This window comes from Balaenoptera acutorostrata, chromosome 9, assembly GCF_949987535.1.
Source record: "Balaenoptera acutorostrata chromosome 9, mBalAcu1.1, whole genome shotgun sequence".
Lineage (NCBI taxonomy): Eukaryota > Metazoa > Chordata > Mammalia > Artiodactyla > Balaenopteridae > Balaenoptera > Balaenoptera acutorostrata.
The window spans coordinates 28,313,085-28,335,019 of record NC_080072.1 but is presented as its reverse complement, the minus strand read 5'-3'; the positions used below and the strand labels follow the sequence as shown (position 1 = coordinate 28,335,019).

Sequence of the window (21,935 nt, the reverse complement as noted above, 5' to 3'; positions counted from 1 at the left end):
TAATAATTAAGCTAAAGAAGTTAAGATAACAAAAAGTTGGGGAATGTTTGGGGGAATAAGAGTGCTGTTATTAAACAACTTCATCAAACTCTGATACTATCTACATGTGTTCTGCCACTACTATGTGCTTCTGTAACATTGGGTAGCTCATATATGATTAGTAAACAGGGGAATGATGTCAGTAAGATATAGAAGTTTGGTTGGTGAATATGTGCTTTTTTCTAGGCAAATGAGGCCAACAGAGTAGGAGTAGAATTCTATTCTTTAGCAGCGAAGATAAAAGACGTTAGCTTGGCTGTTGCACCGGGGCTCCCTCCCCAGAAAGGTGCACCCTATGCCTTGCATTACTCTTTGTGGGAGTTTTGCTTCCTCCTATGCCTTCTTTAAAGAAGCCCCAAACCTGGCTCAAACCTCTAGTTGACTTTTGTCTGCATTATCTCACATTCTATTGTTTTTGTGCAGCTTTAATATCTTCTGAAGCAGCACTCTGAGATGCCTACCTAGGCTATTTATATTATCTCCTAAGTTAATAATTATCATTTTAGTTAGTATTCTCATTTTAAAAGTGCACAGACTTTGGTCTTCCTCAAACCCATTTTTCTCACAGCACCATTATTTTTGAGGGTGTAATTTTGCAGAATGCATTTTTCACACTTATTTTATGCTCTAGCAGAAATGCTGTACCAGCATGTTGACCATATATAGGAATACAGCACCTTTACACAGTGGGTAGTTCTCTTATACTCTCAAAAGAATTGATCAACATAGGAGCCACAACTAAAGAACTTTTCCACATGTAACAATATAAATTTCTTTGTTAAAATCTTCTATGGTTTAGAAATTTTAAAACACAAGTGATTTGCAAATCCTACGTGTTTTTAAAGGTTTTACTAGACTTGATAGAGTAAAAAAAGTGGTTTAATGTCATGTCAAATGTACTCATTTCTCACAGCACAGGAGGAACAATTGAAAGTATATCTAATCCCCAAAAAAGAAGCAACAGATAGGAGAAAATCTTTTATTTTGTACATCTGTTACTTTTAGTTCTTGGTACAATTACGCTTCTAATTTGTGCTTAAAAATAATAGATAACTGCTATGATATTAATATTAAATATTATTAAATGACTTTTTCTGATCTGATACAGAGCAAGTAATCAAAAAAAGGTCATATATCAAATCAGAATGTTAGCATTTATTTAAAGTAAAAGATAACTTTCATATAACACTTGACCTTTCCCAAGTTAAAGTTCAGAAGATTATCAGACATAAAAGTTTAGGGATCTCAATCATTTGATGCACAAAATTATACTAACAAACAAAGAAAAAAGAAATCCAGAAACCTAATGTTAAGTGACTAGGGTGCTGCACACTGGAAGTTCCTCCAACAGGATTAGCTTCTTTAAGTATTTTAAGTCCAGTGAGCTTGTTATGCTTCCCCATGTTAGTAGTTGCATAGGCTAATTTCAGCTGGCATAAGCTTCTATAAGTATGCAAAAACACAGGGCAAGGCATGCATTAAAATGTGATAATAGCACACTTCTGGGAAGCGTGAAGCGTGAGGCATGTATCTGAATGCCTCTGGCATCCATGAAGTCTCACACCTCAGAGTCAGAACTTTTCTGTTTTGATAAGTAATTCTGTTATACCACATTTGGGAAGGGAAAAAAAAAATCAACTTTCTAAATTTAATCTTTCATCTTAACCAGGGTTCCTTAGAGTTTCAACTCTAGCAATTTAGTCAAATATAATTTTTTAATTCCAGGTGAGATGGAAATCATTCAAAGCTAGACAGGGTCTTAAGAAAATGCATTATTTATTTATTTTATCAATGCAAGTTTAAGAGCGATTATATAATATTGTTTATCATAAAGAAAATTTAAGCCTATGTGATGGGGGAGGGGACAAAAATGTAAGAAGGAAGAAATCAACTTAATAATGTTACTCTTCCCACTCCCCCAAAAAAGACCATAAGGAAGGATTCTCTGTGTTACTTATGTCTTAGAGGTAAATAACTAATGCTTCTAGATAATGGGTAAGTGTCTACAAGTGCTTTAAAATCTTCAGATGAAAACTCCTAATAAAATGAAAAATAAGGCTCATATCTAATACAAACATTAAAAATAAAGAAAAATAGATTTGGTTTCTAAATACACACACACATATATAATACTTAGTAAAAAAAATTTTAAGAGTTATAAACAGTAAGTATCAAAATATCACAGTGGTCACTCAATAGTATTAATTAAGGATGATAAAGCCAGGAAAGTTTGCTTTTATACAATACAAGCAAGAATATTAGAAACAAATGGGAGTATCCAGTAGAGCTATATCCCAAAATCACTTACAGTTGTCTGGATCTAGCCTTGCAGTTAAGTATGCTACTTAAGGTTTTGGCCCTCTTCAGGTATATGAAGTTAAGGTTTAAATGAAGTGATAGGACCATACAGTAGCGCATTTAATAGTGTTAATTGTGGCACTATTAAAGTAATATTAATTACTACTAAAGAAATAAAAAGTAAATTTTTTAAATAGTAAAAAGTAAAGTAATAGTAGTAATTACTACTGACAGTAATTTAATGATGTGAAATCATGTATTTTTGCTTTCAAAGACTGGCAAATCAGTGCCTTAAGAAATAAAGAGGGAGGTCTCATATTTTGACAAAGACATACAATAAAATTGTTTTAAAGCTCATTTCATGACTTTTGAAAAACCTCTAGAAGTTAACCAAAACATTAAAAAAACTCTGAGCATACAGTAGCACAATTTCTTGTCTTTCTCTTTTGAAAGCTGTATACCATAGAAATTGTTAAATATGAAAATATATCAATTACTTTTGTTTATTAAGTTATGGCTTGCTAAGGTTAAAATACCCATCATTTTTTAAAAAATCTAAGCTTGTGCTGTGCTTAGATGACTGTTCGTGACCCCCCCAAAATTCATATGTTGAAATCTAATCCCTAAAGGGATAGTGTTTGGAAGGGATTAGGTCAAGAGGGTGGAGCCCTCATGAATGGAATTAGTGTCCTTATATAAAAGACCTCAGAGAGTGCCCTTGTTCCTTCCACTATCTAAGGACACAGTGAGAAGACAAGCATCTATCAATCAGAAAAGGGCCCCCAACAGACAAAGAATCTACCAGTGCCTTGATCTTGTACTTCTCAGCCTCCATAACTGTGAGAAATAAATGCTTAATGTTTAAGCCACTTGGTCTATGGTATTTTTGTTATAGTAGCCCAAATGGACTAAAACATGATGAAATAAAAGATTCCCCAAACCTTAATACTGTTTCATGATTTCCCTTCATATAAGAATGACATGTTATAATTAAACTGGTTTTTATATCTTCTCCTTTTAAATGTATAAAGGAAAAACAAAATTATGTAAATGCCTTTTGAAATAGTATCACATAGCTTACAAAATCTTTGCCACTTACCTTTTGAAATATCTTTAATTTTCCTGCCATACAAATCATAAAGATATCTGGCTGGTGAATTTAGGTTCATTCTCATTGTGCAAATATCTAAAACCTACACAGAAAAAAAAAAAAACCTTATAAATAATTTATCACAGTTAGCTCTAACGAAATTGAATACACATTTAAAGTCCTTTCTCTACTATATGGGTATTTAAAATTATATTATAAAATAAAATTTGATGATTTATCAAATGTTTCTAATATATGAAATGGAAAAAGGCAGTTAAAATGGTTAGATTCCAATTGTACTTTGAGCACACACACAAATATTAATAAAAGGAGAAAGGAGATGTAAGGAATATTAAAAAGTAGTTATATATTATTTAATAAATGGTAGAACTCTGGGAGATTTTTATATTATTCCTGCTATTTTCTATATTTTTCATTTATTTTACAATGGGGAGGATATTAGGTTTTAGATGAGGTTTTAAGGTACTTTCCTTAGCTTTTAAAGTCTTTCCAAGTATCTGAAAATAAATTATAAATATAGTGTGATCACAGTTCACCTTGATAACTTATGTGCTTTGGGTACTAAAAAATGGAATTAATAAACCACATTTCAAGGTTTTCCATGAGCCTGAGTTTGAAGAACTTCACGTTTAATGGTTTCTAATATGCTAAAGCCTTTCTCTTAATATTTTAATTTCTCAACCTGTTCTTTTTTTAAATTAATTTTATTGGAGTATAGTTGCTTTACAATGTTGTATTGGTTTCTTGCTATACAGCAAAGTGAATCATTCATACATACATGCATATTCACTCTTTTTTGGATTTTCTTCCCATTTAGGTCACCACAGAGCACTGAGCAGAGTTCCCTGTGCTATACAGTAGGTTCTCATTAGTTACCTATTTTATACACAGTAGTATATATATGTCAGTCCCAATCTCCCAATTCATCCCACTCCTCCCTTCCCCACTTGGTAACCATAAGTTTGTTCTCTACATCTGTGACTCTATTTCTGCTTTGCAAATAAGTTCATCTCTACCATTTTTCTAGATTCCACATATAAGAGATATTATATATTTGTTTTTCCCTTTCTGACTTCATTCTGTATGACAGTCTCTAGGTCCATCTCTGCAAATGGCACTCTTTCATTCTCAACCTGTTCTTGATATAGCCCTTATAAAGGTGTAACAATCATCTTTCCAACATCAGGGAAGACTTAAACATGCATCAGTTGGAGAGAAAGTTCTACTCACAAGATGAGAAAAATTAAAGTAACAGAGGGGAGTTGGGAAGTATCAGGAACCTGAGGGCAGGCTTTTATCAGGTTTTTGGAAGTGACTCCCAAAACATGAAACTTGCCACATTCATTTAAAAGTCCATAATATATTCCAAATCCAAACCAAAAGTACTTTGTCTTCCATTCTTACTGTTCATAGCTGTAATATATTGCTTTTACATAACCAAGAACTGCTGAAGGACAATGTTCATTATAGGATTATATAGTTTAAAAATTTTTCTCATTACTGATATCACCCTGCCTCCATTTCTGCCCACTTTTATCCCCATTTTATAACTGGAGCCTGTAATCCTAGCCCTAGCCCAATCAACCCATTTTCTTTGTGACAACAGACATATTTAAACAGCTTAATGTATATGTCGAGGCAAAATTGTACTTTCCTTTCAGTCTGGAGAACAACTTTCAAACGTTGTGACTCAGTTGGTTTATCATCCTAATTGCTATATCAAGGGATGTGTTGCATTTAAAAGGCAAATATTTAACTGATTAATTTAATCTGACAAATTGACCTTTACTGGATTATATCAGAGGTTCTCAGCCTTTATTCTACCCTTGAACATGACCAATAATTTTCCCACATGCCACATACTCCCAAGGGCATTCACAGGACTGTGTGTGTTTCTTGTACTCTAGCTGCAATCCAGAGCTTTGGGCAATGTTCAGAAAGTATGTATTGCTGCTGTTTTTCTCAAAACCAAGAAGACTATTCGTGATTAAAGATAAAGTTATAGGAATAATCTTGAACCCTCTAATTTAGGAGGGAAATATTCACAGTAGCTTTAACTAGCTTTACCTAGTTAAAAAGCAAGGTACTTGCAATGTACTTCATAAGTGACTGCAAGCATTGTCATGTGGAGCAAATCCACTGACCTCCAATCTGCCTACTTGAAGTGTGTCAGTGCAGGAGGACCAATGTCAAGTGTCCTCATGAGTCAGACACAGTGTTCCCTAACTTAGAATGGCCCTCTGATATCACTGTCCCTACCTCTCTCCAGCCAACTTGCCCATGGCTGGGACTGGTCCTTGCTACCCAAACAAATAAAGTAATTAATAACTCTGGCAACTCTCTAAACCTTACTCTTCCTGCCTTCCCTCCTAACCTCTTGGGTTAATTTCTTTAATGACTACTACACACAAGTTACCCTAGGTCTCCCATCTAATGCACTCAAACTTTTATTAAAGATGTTCAGAAAACAATATTCGAAATATAAGAGAGGAGGTATCAGGAGAAGAAACTGCAGTTTGGTCTGTGACTTGAGACAGAAAGGATAGTGGAACATACAGACTGACACTGGCAGGGGATCTACACATTTTTAGTAATTAACACAGTCTTTGACTAGAAGAATTCTTTTGTTCATCACTTTCTTCCATGTGACTCTGTGCCCAAAGATTATCTTTTACCATCACCAATGACAAAAATACTCAAAGGAGTTAACTCAGTATGCATTCTTCCTTAGCCAGTCACCTCTGAATACTACTAAGAATCTACAGTTGGTCCCACAGACCCTAAAGAGATGCAACCCCCTCCTCAGGATCACCACATTCTTCATCTTTCCATTTTTTATGTTTAGCTCTCAATTTCTTAAGATTACAAATCTATTATTTAAAAGTGCAACGAATCCCCTTTAGTACAAATTATATCCCCTAGTTACTAGTGAAGCTTCAAATACCTAAATATCCTCCAAAGTTATAATTTACCAATTAAACTAAGTAAAATATGAGCTATTTAAAGATAGTTCCATTTACTTCAACTAAAATTTCTATGATTTTTAAAATTATCTCAAATATTGCTGCCTTTGAGTCTTAAAAGAATTAGCCAAGTAAAATCACACGGCTTTTCAACTCAAAGATTCTTCTTTTCATTGCTAAAACATCAGTAAAAATGTTTGTGCAAGCCAAGTTTTAAGAGTTAAATGAGTTTAAAAACTGGCAATAGAAAATCAGATATATTAGAAATTAATAATGCATCAACAACACTGTCATTCTCTCCTACTTTCAGGATGAAAGATCCTTGCAGTGTTCAAGCAATGCCAACCTTCAGTAATCATTTTCTCACAGTAAATTATCAGTGGTATGAATTAGTATCAATATAAATTTCTGTCAAAAGCCCTGAAATGAAGCCTCTACTTGTAAGGTCATTCTTAAAATTCACAATTGAAAAATGTTCAACAGTGCCAACTTGCTATAATATTAAGGTTAATTAAAATACCATTTCCACTAATCTGTACCCGTTAAGCTTGTTAAAATATTTCTTTTTTGTTGTTGTTAATTTCTTATAGCTTAGGTTGTAGAGAACTCTTCTGATACTGAAATCTAAAAACCATCATGCTATAAAACCAGACTCCTCTTGACGAGCACCTGGGAAGAGATTTTCCGCAAACTCTTTTTAGCTGAGTTCATTTGTTTATAGTTTTGGGAGTCACCTCCATGCCCAGACACATCTGGTGCAGTTTGCAGCTTCCGGAATGGCCACCATAGAGGTGGCGTGGTTCCACAGTCTACAGCCTCTGAGTTTGGTTTGGCACTACCCAAACGTCCAGGTGAGAGAGTATGCTTAGCGCAACATAAGCCCAGGCCGAGTGAGCTGAGTCTACAAGCCATCAGATCAAACAACGTCATCTTCCTCAAACACAGAGAACCTTGATATCTTTTAACATATTTTTATGAGTCAAGCCCAGAAATGTAAGCCCAGATTTAGACCTCCCTACACAATCTCTTCAAAGGATCCTCTAAAGCAGGGGTCAGCAAACTACACACACCATGGGCCAAATTCTGGCCACAGCCTGTTTCTGTATGGCTTGTGGGCTAAGAATGGTTTGTATGTTTTTAATTGTTAAAAAAATGATCCAAAGAAGAATAATATTTTGTCACACTTTTACAGTATATGAAATTCCTATTTCAATGCCCATAAATAAAGTTTTCTTGGAAAACAGTCACACTGTTCATTTATACATTTTCTATGGCTGCTTTTATGCTATGCAACAGAGTTGAGTGGTTGCAACAGAGACTTTATGGTCTGTAAGATGAAGAATATTTACTGTCTGCCCCTTTACAGAAAAAGTATTCCTACTCTCGGTGTACTGCATCATCATTCACTTAAGGTTCTATATTTTCTTGTTCTTTATATATTATCCTCAACTTCTTCATCCATTTCTAAAACCTTTGCATTGTGCACTCTGAAAACGCTCCCCCCCCCTCCCCCGCCTCCGATCAACAAAATCGACTACACCCTTAACCTCTTCTAAAAGAAAATGAGCTTTCCCCTGAGTTCACTCATTTCCTCAGAGCCCTCTCAAGTGCCAGGAATTTAGTCTCTCATATCACACAATCTCAAATTTGGGAAGTGGTATTACTTACAATGTTATTTCAAGATAATTTCTCCCCAGCCCTCTTATCGAACAAACAAAACAAACAAACCCTGCCCCCCCCCCACCCCGAGCATCCTGACCTTCAAGTGCACCATCTCTCCTCAGTCTACTCATTCTTCCTCATTCATGGATAACCTTTGCCACAAGTCCTAACCCTGGGTGACCCTTACTGTTTACTCTCTGTGTGCACACAAAGAAGCCTGGCGCTCCTGGAGAAAGTCACGAAAATGAACACATCCTTATCGCTATTACTCATAGTCACCAACCTCATGGTCCCTCAATACTGCCCAGTCACTTCTATTTCATATCTTTGGTCAAATCTCTCCTTTCCTTGCCACAATAAATATTTCAAACTATCTCTGCTGTGTTTTTCTCCACCCAGCCTCCCCTCCCCTACTTCCCTTCTTGTTGTCAGCAGATGGAATGACCTCCTACATGAGAGAGAAAACTGAAGCTTCATCTTCCTGCTACCAAAGCTACAAGCCTACCTACTTCTACACCCATCCTCTTCTTTACCCTCTAGTTGTATTACAGGAGTCCCTGCTCCTATCTAAGGCCAATACTACACCTATGCTTTCAGTTATGTTTGCTGTCAGGTTTTAAGGCATGATATTTACCCATCATTTCTTGTATATTTAACTACTCCTTCCCAACTAGATTTTTCCCACTGACACTTAAACATGATCAAGTCTTTCCTATCTTAAAAATTAAATCCTCCCATACTCACATCTCCCTCTAACTATTCTGATGCACAGCTAAATGTCTTTATCATTTCTCTGTTTCCATTTCCCTTCTTCCCACTCATTCTCAGGCCACTCCAGTCTGGCTTTCGGTATCATTTGACTGAAATAACTCTCACAAAGATTACCAATGACTACTACATTGACAAATCCAAAGGACATTATCTTAATGCTCATTAATTTTGATCTTTGAATAGCATTTGAGCACTTCCTCTTTCTTTAAACTTCTTTTTTTCCTGAATTCTGAAATATGATAATCCACTAATTTTTCTCCTGCTTTTTGTTTTGTCTTCAGAGGCTCATCCTTCTCTATTTATTCACTAGAGTTCTTGAAGATGGTCCTAGCCCTCTTCCTGCCTCACTCTAAATTCTCTCTTAAGGCATTCTAATCAATGCCCCAATGTTTCATTTTCCATCTACATACTGACAACTTCCAAACTGGTATGTCTATCCCTGGAATCCTCTGAGCCTCAGATCAAATGATACCTATTCAGTATCTCCACTTAAACAGATCAAAGATCCCTCAAAATCAACATGTCCAAGACTGAATCCCAGCTCTTCCCCTTCAAGGCTAGTCTTCTTCCAGCATTCTTTGCCTTAGGGAAACATACCTCCTCTATCTAGATATGCAAACCAGAAACTGCAAAATCATCCCTGATACCCTTAACATCTCACTGCCCCTTACCCCATATATCCAAGCTATTATCAGGGCCTGTCAGTTTTATCTTCTAAAAATCTTAGAAGTCCACCCACTTTATCCATTTCCACTCCCTAGGTCCAGGCTATTATCATCTGTCACTAGGACTCCGGCAATACTTAGCTAATAGTCTCCCTGCATCTACCTGGCCCACCCAATCTGTTTTCCACTGAGGGCCAAAGTAAACTATTCAAAAACATGAATCTGGTACCCTCTCTTCCACTCCTGACTAAAAGTCCCTATATGACTTCTCACTGCTCTTTGGAGGGAAAAAGGCAAAAATCTGTAACCTTTCCTACAAGGCTACTCTCTCCCTCATATACTGACCTTTCAATTTGGGATTCATCCTGTTCACTCTGCCATGGAATCCTTTCATATGCTGTGCTCTCTGCTTAAAAAGGTTACCATCTTCAGTATCCTCTTTGTGTACCCAAATAAATCCTGTTTATCTCTTCTCAGAAGACCTCCTTATGTCACCTACTCCATATTCAATAATTTGACCATTTTACAAAAGCCCTTTCCCACCACTAGACTTAAAGCTCCTTGAGAACAGGACCATGGCTGGTTTTTCACATCCTTATATCCAGGTGCTTGGCAGAAGTTAATAGTCATAAAAATACCACAAATTAATGAATGAGTAAAAGCTAATATATGTCTAATTTAAATTCATTTCATCATAAATTTTATATTGTTATTAAGAGTTTGATATAAGTAGCAAATAAAATTTCTGACAGATGTTATAAAATTATGCTATAACTAAAGTGTGTGTAATTCCAGAAAAAATATTTCAAATAAAACTAATTCTTTTTAGTACTAGAGCACTGACCCTGTGAAACGGAGCAGGACCCTATGGTCCTTCCCCACCACCCCCATTCAACCATGTCTTCTGCCTGCCTTTTGCCTGTGAAAAAAACTGTAGCCAAAAAATAAGTTTAATCAGAAAAGTGAGAAAATGCAGAAACAAAAGAAAACAGTCCAACAAGACTAAATAATAATAGTTTAGTCATTAAACAAAGCCAAGGACCTTTAGTTCCTTCTCAAGGGCTCTAGATAATATCCTGAGCCATACTCTGTGAGCTATCTTGTAGATATTGAAACCCCCCATCAGGTGGAAGAAGTTAACTACATGATGACCAGACTGTAGCCATGACATAAGCTGCCACAATTCCGGGAATAGGCCTCAAGGAAATGGGAACAAACTGATCCTGGAACTGAAGATTGTACTTAAAACAATTAAGATGACGCTGGTCAGACAGCCGCATGACCAATTTCAAGATGACGGTCAGGAGCTGAATGTGCTGTTTCTGCATGTAGCCCCCTCCCTCCTTCTATAAAATTTCTTGCTTACTGGTTGTCAGTGGAGGGGCGGAGGTGGGGAGTCAGCCTTTGGACAGTAGTCCACCCTCTCCCCCACCCTCGGTTGCCAGCATCCAAAATAAAGCAAACTTTCCTTTCCACCAACCTTTCGTCCTTATCGGCTTTTGAGCGGCAAGCAGCCAGACGCAACTTTCAGTTACACCTGTACTCTGCTTAGGAAATAAATTAAGAAAACCTCTTCACATTGGAAGCAATACTCTCAGTTGCCTACCCAGTATCCATTCTCTTCCTCATCCTTGCTGTACTGATTTTGATTAAGGGTTTACGCTTTCTCCTTTTGGCTCAAGGAAGGCTACAATTATCTTGATTGGTATAACTCAATTATAGTGATCCCATGCCCCTTGTCAGTGAATGATTTGGGGATGGACACAATCTAGTTCTGGCCAATGTGACACTAGAAGGGACTTCTGGGAAAGGCTTCTTCAGTCATAGGGAAGAGATGGTCCTTTTCTACCTCTAGACAAATTTGTACCAGGCTGTGCAGCAGCCATCCTGTTACCAACATATGAAAGAGCACAAAATCCAGAAAATTACAGAGAACATAACTGGACTCCTGTCCTACTATGCTTGAAGCTGCCCTACCTCTGGATTTCTTGCTTCTTTTTTGCTTAAACCTGTTTGAAACAGTATTCTCTATTATTTTCAGCTAAAGTCATCCTAACCAATAGAAAAATAAATTTTTTGGCTCAGTTCCTTCAAATGAGAAACACTGTTTCAGCTAACTCAGTATTATTAGTATGGTAAGTAGATTACAACAGTATTCACTATATAAAGCTAAGAAGCAAACTATTTTTTTTTGAATTTTTGAATTTTATTTTATTTATTTTTTTATACAGCACGTTGTTATTAGTCATCAATTTTATACACATCAGGGTATACATGTCAATCCCAATCGCCCAATTCAGCACACCACCATCCCCATCCCCCCGCAACTTTCCCCCTTTGGTGTCCATACGATTGTTCTCTACATCTATGTTTCAACTTCTGCCCTGCAAACCGGTTCATCTGTACCATTTTCCTAAGTTCCACATACATGCATTAATATACGATATTTGTTTTTCTCTTTCTGACGTACTTCACTCTGTACGACAGTCTCTAGATCCATCCACATCTCAACAAATGACTCAATTTCATTCCTTTTTATGGCTGAGTAATATTCCATTGTATATATGTACCACATCTCCTTTAGCCATTCGTCTGTTGATGGGCATTTAGGTTGCTTCCATGACCTGGCTATTGTAAACAGTGCTGCAATGAACATTCGGGTACATGTGTCTTTTTGAATTACGGTTTTCTCTGGGTATATGCCCAGTAGTGGGATTGCTGGGTCATATGGTAATTCCATTTTTAGTTTTTTAAGGAACCTCCATACTGTTCTCCATAGTGGCTGTATCAATTTACATTCCCACCAACAGTGCAAGAGGGTTCCCTTTTCTCCACATCCTCTCCAGCATTTGTTGTTTAAAGATTTTCTGATGATGCCCATTCTAACTGGTGTGAGGTGATACCTCACTGTAGTTTTGACTTGCATTTCTCTAATAATTAGTGATGTTGAGCATCTTTTCATGTGCTTCTTGGCCATCTGTATGTCTTCTTTGAAGAAATGTCGATTTAGGTCTTCTGCCCATTTTTTGATCCGGTTGTTTGTTTTTTTAATATTGAGCTGCATGAGCTGTTTATATATTTTGGAGATTAATCCTTTGTCTGTTGATTCATTTGCAAATATTTTCTCCCAATCTGAGGGTTGTCTTTTCATCTTGTTTATGGTTTCCTTTGCTGTGCAAAAGCTTTTAAGTTTCATTAGGTCCCATTTGTTTATTTTTATTTTTATTTCCATTACTCTAGGAGGTGGATCAAAAAAGGTCTTGCTGTGATTTATGTCAAAGAGTGTTCTTCCTATATTTTCCTCTAAGAGTTTTATAGTGTCTGGTCTTACATTTAGGTCTCTTATCCATTTTGAGTTTATTTTTGTTTATGGTGTTAGGGAGTGTTTTAATTTCATTCTTTTACATGTAGCTGTCCAGATTTCCCAGCACCACTTATTGAAGAGGCTGTCTTTTCTCCATTGTATATCCTTGCCTCCTTCATCATAGATTAGTTGACCATAGGTGCGTGGGTGTACCTCTGGGCTTTCTGTCTTGTTCCACTGATCTATGTTTCTGTTTTTGTGCCAGTACCATATTGTCTTGATTACTGTAGCTTTGTAGTATAGTCTGAAGTCAGGGAGTCTGATTCCTCCAGCTCCATTTTTTTCCCTCAAGACTGCTTTGGCTACTCGGAGTCTTTTGTGTCTCCATACAAATTTTAAAGATTTTTTGTTCTAGTTCTGTAAAAAATGCCATTGGTAACTTGATAGGGATTGCATTGAATCTGTAGATTGCTTTGGGTAGTATAGTCATTTTCACAATATTGATTCTTCGAATCCAAGAACAGTGTATCTCTCTCCATCAGTTGGTATCATCTTTAATTTCTTTCATCAGTATCTTATAGTTTTCTGTATGCAAGTCTTTTGTCTCCCTAGGTAGGTTTATTCCTAGATATTTTATTCTTTTTGTTGCAATGGTAAATGGGAGTGTTTCCTTAATTTCTCTTTCAGATTTTTCATCATTAGTATATAGGAATGCAAGAGATTTCTGTGCATTAATTTTGTATCCTGCAACTTTACCAAAGTCATTGATTAGCTCTAGTAGTTTTCTGGTGGCATCTTTAGGATTCTCTATGTATAGTATCATGTCATCTGCAAACAGTGACAGTTTTACTTCTTCTTTTCCAATTTGTATTCCTTTTACTTCTTTTTCTTCTCTGATTGCCATGGCTAGGACTTCCAAAACTATGTTGAATAATAGTGGTGAGAGTGAACATCCTTGTATTGTTCCTGATCTTAGAGGAAATGCTCTCAGTTTTTCACCATTGAGAATGATGTTTGCTGTGGGTGTGTCGTATATGGCCTTTATTATGTTGAGGAAGGTTCCCATTATGCCTCCTTTCTGGAGAGTTTTTATCATAAATGGGTGTTGAATTTTGTCAAAAGCTTTTTTTGCATCTATTGAGATGATCATATGGTTTTTATTCTTTAATTTGTTAATATGGTGTATCACATTGATTGATTTGTGTATATTGAAGAATCCTTGCATCCCTGGGATAAATCCCACTTGATTGTGGTGTATGATCCTTTTAATGTGTTGTTGGATTCTGTTTGCTAGTATTTTGTTGAGGATTTTTGCATCTATATTCATCAGTGATATTGGTTTGTAATTTTCTGTTTTTGTAGTATCTTTGTCTGGGTTTGGTATCAGGGTGATGGTGGCCTCATAGAATTAGTTTGGGAGTGTTCCTTCCTCTGCAATTTTTTGGAAGAGTTTGAGAAGGATGGGTGTTAGCTCTTCTCTAAATGTTTGATAGAATTCACCTGTGAAGCCATCTGGTCCTGGACTTTTGTTTGTTGGGAGATTTTTAATCACAGTTTCAATTTCATTACTTGTGATTGGTCTGTTCATATTTTCTATTTCTTCCTGCTTCCATCTTGGAAGGTTATGCCTTTCTAAGAATTTGTCCATTTCTTCCAGGTTGTCCATTTTACCGGCATAGAGTTGCTTGTAGTAGTCTATTAGGATGCTTTGTATTTCTGTGGTGTCTGTTGTAACTTCTCCTTTTTCATTTCTTATTTTATTGATTTGAGTCCTCTCCCTCTTTTTCTTGATGAGTCTGGCTAAAGGTTTCTCAATTTTGTTTATCTTCTCAAAGAACCAGCTTTTAGTTTTATTGATCTTTGCTATTGTTTTCTTTGTTTCTATTTCATTTCTTTCTGCTCTGATCTTTATGATTTCTTTCCTTCTGCTAACTTTGGGTTTTGTTTGTTCTTCTTTCTCTAGTTCCTTTAGGTGTAAGGTTAGATTGTTTATTTGAGATTTTTCTTGTTTCTTGAGGTAGGCTTGTATAGCTATAAACTTCCCTCTTAGAACTGCTTTTGCTGCATCCCATAGGTTTTGGATTGTCGTGTTTTCATTGTCCTTTGTCTCTAGGTGTTTTTTGATTTCCTCTTTGATTTCTTCAGTGATCTCTTGGTTATTCAGTAATGTATTGTTTAGCCTCCATGTGTTTGTCTTTTTTACGTTTTTTTCCCCATAATTCATTTCTAATCTCATAGCATTGTGGTCAGAAAAGATGCTGGATATGATTTAAATTTTCTTAAATTTACTGAGGCTTGATTTGTGACCCAAGATGTGATCTATCCTGGAGAATGCTCCATGCGCACTTGAGAAGAAAGAGTAATCTGCTGTTTTTGGATGGAATGTCCTATAAATATCAATTAAATGTATCTGGTCTATTGTGTCATTTAAAGCTTCTGTTTCCTTATTTATTTTCATTTTGGATGATCTGTCTATTGGTGTAAGTGAGGTGTTAACGTCCCCCACTATTATTGTGTTACTGTTGATTTCCTCTTTTATAGCTGTTAACAGTTGCCTTATGTATTGAGGTGCTCCTATGTTGGGTGCATATATATTTATAATTGTTATATCTTCTTCTTGGATTGATCCCTGGATCATTATGTAGTGTCCTTCCTTGTCTCTTGTAATAGTCTTTATTTTAAAGTCTATTTTATCTGATATGAGTATTGCTACTCCAGCTTTCTTTTGATTTCCATTTGCATGGAATATCTTTTTCCATCCCCTCACTTTCAGTCTGTGTGTGTTCTTAGGTCTGAAGTGGGTCTCTTATAGACAGAATATATATGGGTCTTGTTTTTTTTTGTTTTTTTTTTTTAATTTTTATTTATTATGTTTATTTTTGTCTGTGTTGGGTCTTCGTTTCTGTGTGAGGGCTTTCTCCAGTTGCGGCGAGTGGGGGCCACTCTTCATCGCGGTGCGCGGGCCTGTCACTATCGCGGCCTCTCTTGTTGAGGAGCAGAGGCTCCAGACGCTCAGGCTCAGTAGTTGTGGCTCACGGGCCCAGTTGCTCCGCGGCATGTGGGATCTTCCCAGACCAAGGCTCGAACCTGTGTCCCCTGCATTGGCAGGCAGATTCTCAACCACTGCGCCACCAGGGAAGCCCTGGGTCTTGTTTTTGTATCCTCAGCAAGCCTGTGTCTCTTGGTTGGAGCATTTAATCCATTCATGTTTAAGGTAATTATCGATATGTATATTCCTATGACCATTTTCTTAAGTGTTTCTTTTTGTAGGTCCTTTTCTTCCCTTGTGTTTCCCACTTAGAGAAGTTCCTTTAGCATTTGTTGTAGGGCTGGTTTGGTGGTGCTGAATTCTCTTAGCTTTTGCTTGTCTGTAAAGCTTTTGATTTCTCCATCGAATCTGAATGAGATCCTTGCTGGGTAGAGTAATCTTGGTTGTAGGTTCTTCCCTTTCATCACTTTAGGTATATCATGCCACTCCCAGTTTCTGCTGAGAAATCAGCTGTTAACCTTATGGGAGTTCCCTTGTATATTATTTGTCATTTTTCCCTTGTTGCTTTCAATAATTTTTCTTTGTCTTTAACTTTTGCCAATTTGATTACTATGTGTCTCGGCGTGTTTCTCCTTGGGTTTATCCTGTATGGGACTGTGCGCTTCCTGGACTTGGGTGGCTATTTCCTTTCCCATGTTAGGGAAGTTTTAGACTATAATCTCTTCAAATATTTTCTCGGGTGCTTTCTCTCTCTCTTCTCCTTCTGGGACCCCTATAATGAGAATGTTGTTGTGTTTAATGTTGTCCCAGAGGTCTCTTAGGCTGTCTTCATTTCTTTTCATTCTTTTTTCTTTATTCTGTTCCACAGCAGTGAATTCCACCATTCTGTCTTCCAGGTCACTTATCCGTTCTTCTGCCTCAGTTGATTCCTTCTAGTGTAGTTTTCATTTCAGTTATTGTATTGTTCATCTCTGTTTATTTGTTCTTTAATTCTTCTAGGTCTGTGTTAAACATTTCTTGCATCTTCTCGATCTTTGCCTCCATTCTTTTTTCTGAGGTCCTGGATCATCTTCACTATCATTATTCTGAATTCTTTTTCTGGAAGCCTGCCTATCTCCACTTCATTTAGTTGTTTTTCTGGTGTTTTATCTTGTTCCTTCATCTGGTACATAGCCCTCTGCCTTTTCATCTTGTCTATCTTTCTGTGAATGTGGTTTTTGTTCCACAGACTGCAGGATTGTAGTTCTTCTTGCTTCTGCTGTCTGCCGTCTAGAAGCAAACTATTTAAATAAGAACCCAGAGAAGAATTTTAGAAGAAATTTAGCACACCAAACACTGTGAAAATGAATGGATATTATGAAATTAATTCACTGGATTACTTAAAATATTTCACCTTTGGAAATTAATTGTACTTGTTCAGTAGAAGAAAACTACAATTTAATATAAATATTTTGAGAAAGGGAATCTGTTTATATACTTTTTTTTTGCTAATTGATAGTCTGTCAAATACATTACAAGTTTTCAATAAATTAAGATATAAAATGTACTTGGTCTGACAATCTGTTAAGATAAACATTTCACAATGACTTATAATAAAGATCATGACCATTATTTTAATCTGAAGATGCCAGGAGATTGGGTTAAATTTGCCTATTACTTACTTTTTATACTTATTAAGTAGCTTAAAAGGGCTGCATTCTCATCAGCCAACTGTGAGATTTCCAGTTACTCCAGATTTTCATCAGCTCTTAGTATTGTCAGTCTTTTTAATCTTAGCCTTTCTAATATGGGTGTAGTGGTAACTCGTGGATTTAATTTGCGTTTCTTTGATGATATGTAATGTGAGCATCTTTTCATGAGCTATGGTTCATTTCTAGGTCTTTATTAGTAGTGTTCAAATCTTTTGACCTTTTTTATTGAGATGTTTGTCCTCATACTATTGAGTTGTCAGAGATCTTTATATGTTCTGAATGCAAATTGTTTGTCAGATGTATGTTTTCTGAACAATTTTCTCCCAGTCTGTGGCTTGATTTTTCATTTTATTAACGCTGTCTTTTGAAGGGCAGAAGATTTAAAATTTTGGATAAAGTAGATTTAATATTTTTTGTTTTCTTTGGTCTTAGTTCATACTTTTTAGCCCTATCTAAGAAATCTTTGCCTACCTCAGGTTGTAAAAAATGTCTCCTCTGAGAATTATTACAGTTTTACTTTTCTAATGAATAGATCTACAGTTAATTTTAAATTAAGTTTTGTGATGAGGTAGGGATTGGGGTAATTTCTTATCATGCAGATACCTAATTTCAAAAATATTTATCAAAAAAGACTGTTTTTTCCTCATTGAATTATCAAGATTAATGTGCCACTATATGTGTGAGTCTATTTCTGAACTTTCTACTTGCTTTCATTCCACTTTATATGTATCCTTATGGCAATACCATTCTGTCTTGATTCTTTTAGCTTTATAATAAATGTTGAAATCAGATAGTGCAAGACTTCCAAATTTGGCATTCTAATTCTTTTGCATTTCCTGAGCTTTCATTGAGCTTCTTGGATCCATGATTACCTTCTCTGGTCTCTTCATGAATCCCCTACATGTTCAATAAAATTCCTCCCCTCCAACAGGTCAAAACACAAATGTCTCCCTGGCCTGTGCATACTCCCATAGTTGTTTCCTTTTTACATCCCCATTAGTTGATCTTTCACTGGTACTTGTCTGTGCCAGGCCGTGTGGAGTTCACCCTGTGCATCAGCAACTTAGTATTTAGTCAAAGGTACAGGGGGAACCCTAGGCAAAATTTGAGAATTATTCTCTAAATATCTCCCTCATTTATGGCATTTCATGATAAATTCCAGACATTTCAGCCTCCCAAAACTTTGATGTCTTACTCTTCAGCTTGTGGAGATCACTGTGCTTTTCTTGGATTCCCTCTCCCTACACCACAGTCCAAAAATTGCCTCTAAGTATAAAGATGAGGTAAATGGTTAAGACTCACTTCAACATTTCCTCTTCTCTCAGGCATGACAGTCTGGTGCTTCCCATTGTCTAAGGTTTAAAAATAGCTGTCTCATATATTTTGTGCAGTTTTCAGTTGTTTAAAATGGGATAGCTAGTATGATACTAGCTTTTCTATTATGACCATAAACAGAATCCTCATTTTTTTTTATGGTTATGTTAAGTCCTTTTTAGGTGAGGACACATAGGAATTAAAATGTGAGGAAAAAGTATATTTGTGGCAGTTTCACACACACAAAAATATTGTTCTTCAGGTCAGAAAATGGGTTCTAGTCCTAGCTATTCCAGTTGCTCCATTTTGGATATGGCAGTTAACTTCTCTAAGTCACAGTTTTCTGAGTTGCTTGATTAGACTACTTCATAAAATTCTGTGATTATAATGTCCAGAAATTAAAGTTCAACAAAGATACTTTAACGGTATGTATGAAAACTAATTTAATAAACCTTTCAGTTTAACCATTATTGTTATATGTTCTTAGCAATTAAAATATATTAAAATATAAAATGTAAAGATAAAAAACCATAAGGCAATTTTAATAAATGAACAGAAATAAATTTTACCTTTTCGGATTTAGTATCATGCTTATACCTTAACTGATTAGGGGAGTTAAAGCATAATGTTAAGAACTGTCCTTAACTACAATCTGTAAAGTAAATAAATCTTTAGACTGAAAATTCTCACTTGTTTTTATTTCAGCCAAGGAAATCTACATCCTTCCCCTCTTAGGATTTTGTTCAAAAAAAATTTCTGACCACCAAGTAATTACTTATAGTATTCTGAAATAATCCAATTGTATAACCCTAAAATCTACACTAAATAGATAGAAGATAATGGGCTATCCATAGCCTCTTGAAAAGAAACTACATTATCAAATTTTATATTTTTTAAAAATCTGCTTTCATATTTTTTAATCTGATATTAAACCCTGGTATGAACATTAGACTAATTTTTAAAACAATAATAGTATCAATGGGCTTTTGCTCATATACCATAAAAAGCTCTTTAAAGAACTTCCAACATAAATAATTATGCATGACCTCCCCTGTCAGAATCCATGTTGAGCATCCTTAATCAAATTTTGTTACTCCAGGTTTGAATCTCTTAAAATGTTCTCTAAATTTTCACTCACACTACTGGGAAAACCTCTGTTGTTATAGTTACTGATTTGTGTGTGAACATTCTACAGTCATGCTATTCATTCTGCATTTTTTTAATCTGAATTGGGCCTTTCTTTTTTTTTTTCTTTTTTCTTTTAATTGAAGTATAGTTGATTTACAATACTGTGTTAGTTTCACAACACACATAGCAACATATAGCAAAATGATTCAGTTATACATATTTTTTCAGATTATTTTCCATTATAGGTCATTACAAGATATTAAATATAGTTCCCTGTGCTATACAGTAAATCCTTGTTGCTTATCTATTTTATGTATAGTAATTTGTATCTGTTAATCCCCTACTCCTAATTTATCCCTCCCAACCTCCTTTTCCACTTTAGTAACCATAGTTTGTTTTCTATGTCTGTGAATCTGTCTCTGTTTTGTATACAGATTCATTTGTATTATTTTTTAGATCCCACATATAAGTGATATCATACAACATTTGTCTTTCTCTGTCTGACTTACTTCACTTAGTATAATATTCTCAAGGTCCATCCATGCTGCTGCAAATGGCAATATTTCATTCTTTTTATGGCTGAGTACTGTTCCATTGTATAAATATACCACGTCTTCTTAAACCAGTCATCTGTTGATGGGCACTTGAGTTGTTTCCATGTCTTGCCTATTGTAAATAGTGCTGATATGAACACTGGGGTGCATGTATCTTTTCAAAGTAAGAGTTTTCGTCTTTTCTGGATATATGCCCAGGAGTGGGATTGCTGGATCATATGGTGGCTCTATTTTTAGTTTTTAAAGGAACCTCCATACTGTTTTCCATAGTGGTTACACCAATTTACATTTGAGTTGGGCCTTTCTTAAACTTGAATATTTTCTTAAAGTTTTTTGCTGCTACTGTTTAGGCTTATTGAGCTGTTTCTCAAATTAACAAATGGTGAATATCATAGATGTCTAAATCTTCCTCTGGTTTAAAGGCATCTGATAAAGTCTATTATTTATTTATATCTTGACAGTCATATGTGAGTAACTCAATACATTTTTTGTGGTTTTTCAGTAATAACAGGGAAAAGTCATTGCAATGAAATACGTTTACATACAAACATTAAGGGAATATTTATTTTTTTCTAAGTCAGACTTACTACACATACACTACTCCCATCTTGCTAACCTGTAGACATATTCCTCTTCCTGATTTCTGAACTCCTTGCACTAGTTCTCGTCTAGCAACCAGTGATATAATTTCCCACAAACTGTTTTCTCTGTCACACAACTTATTATCTTTCTCTTATACTACATGAGAAGTATAGAACAAACAAGGAGTCTATGAAAATTTCCGTTAATTAGTAAGTTTGAGATTTTAGAACACCAGAACAAGAGCTCTCAAACTTTAGTGGGATTAGGAAACATCTGGAGACATTTGCTGAAATTCAGATTCTCAGGCCCCATGTTCAAGAGATTCTTAATTCAGTAGGCTTGGAGTAGGGCCTAGAGGTCTGAATTTTTAACACATAGCCCAGATGATTCGGATGCAGGTTTTCTCAGAAAGTCACTAGTATGTGTACACAATAGAGTAAATGAAGATAGGGGAGTACTAGGAGAAAGGCATCCAAGAGAGCAGATAGCGAAAGATAATCTTAAAGTTGATGGTAAACGGATATACCAGGATAGTCACAGGGAACAATCAGTTCAAACCGGAGTGAGAGTTTTTTCCATTCTTTCATTTATTTCAATATCTCTTTCACTGTTTTCTTCACCATTGTAATCTCATGCCATTAGTAATAGTACACAGAAAACCAAGCAAAAAGCAAATAAATAAGATACAATTATTCACTGCTGAGAAAAAAATAAAGATGTCTCATAAAGGAGATGCTATCCTGGATAATACAATAATCCACACAGCTTAATACCACTTCTCTGACAATGATTCTAAGAGATAACTGAGGGAAAAGAAACTTATCTACCACTAACACCAACCTTAAAAAGTTATGTATCTGGAGC

General features: G+C 35.7%; 1 protein-coding gene across 1 annotated transcript in view; it reads right to left on the bottom strand.

Moving 5' to 3' along the window:
* DCDC1 (doublecortin domain containing 1) overlaps positions 1 to 21,935 on the bottom strand; it is a 481,625-nt gene that overhangs the window by 389,577 nt on the left and 70,113 nt on the right. Inside the window, 1 exon segment of the mRNA XM_057552454.1 lies at positions 3,437 to 3,530. Coding sequence (XP_057408437.1) covers positions 3,437 to 3,530 — 94 coding nt within the window.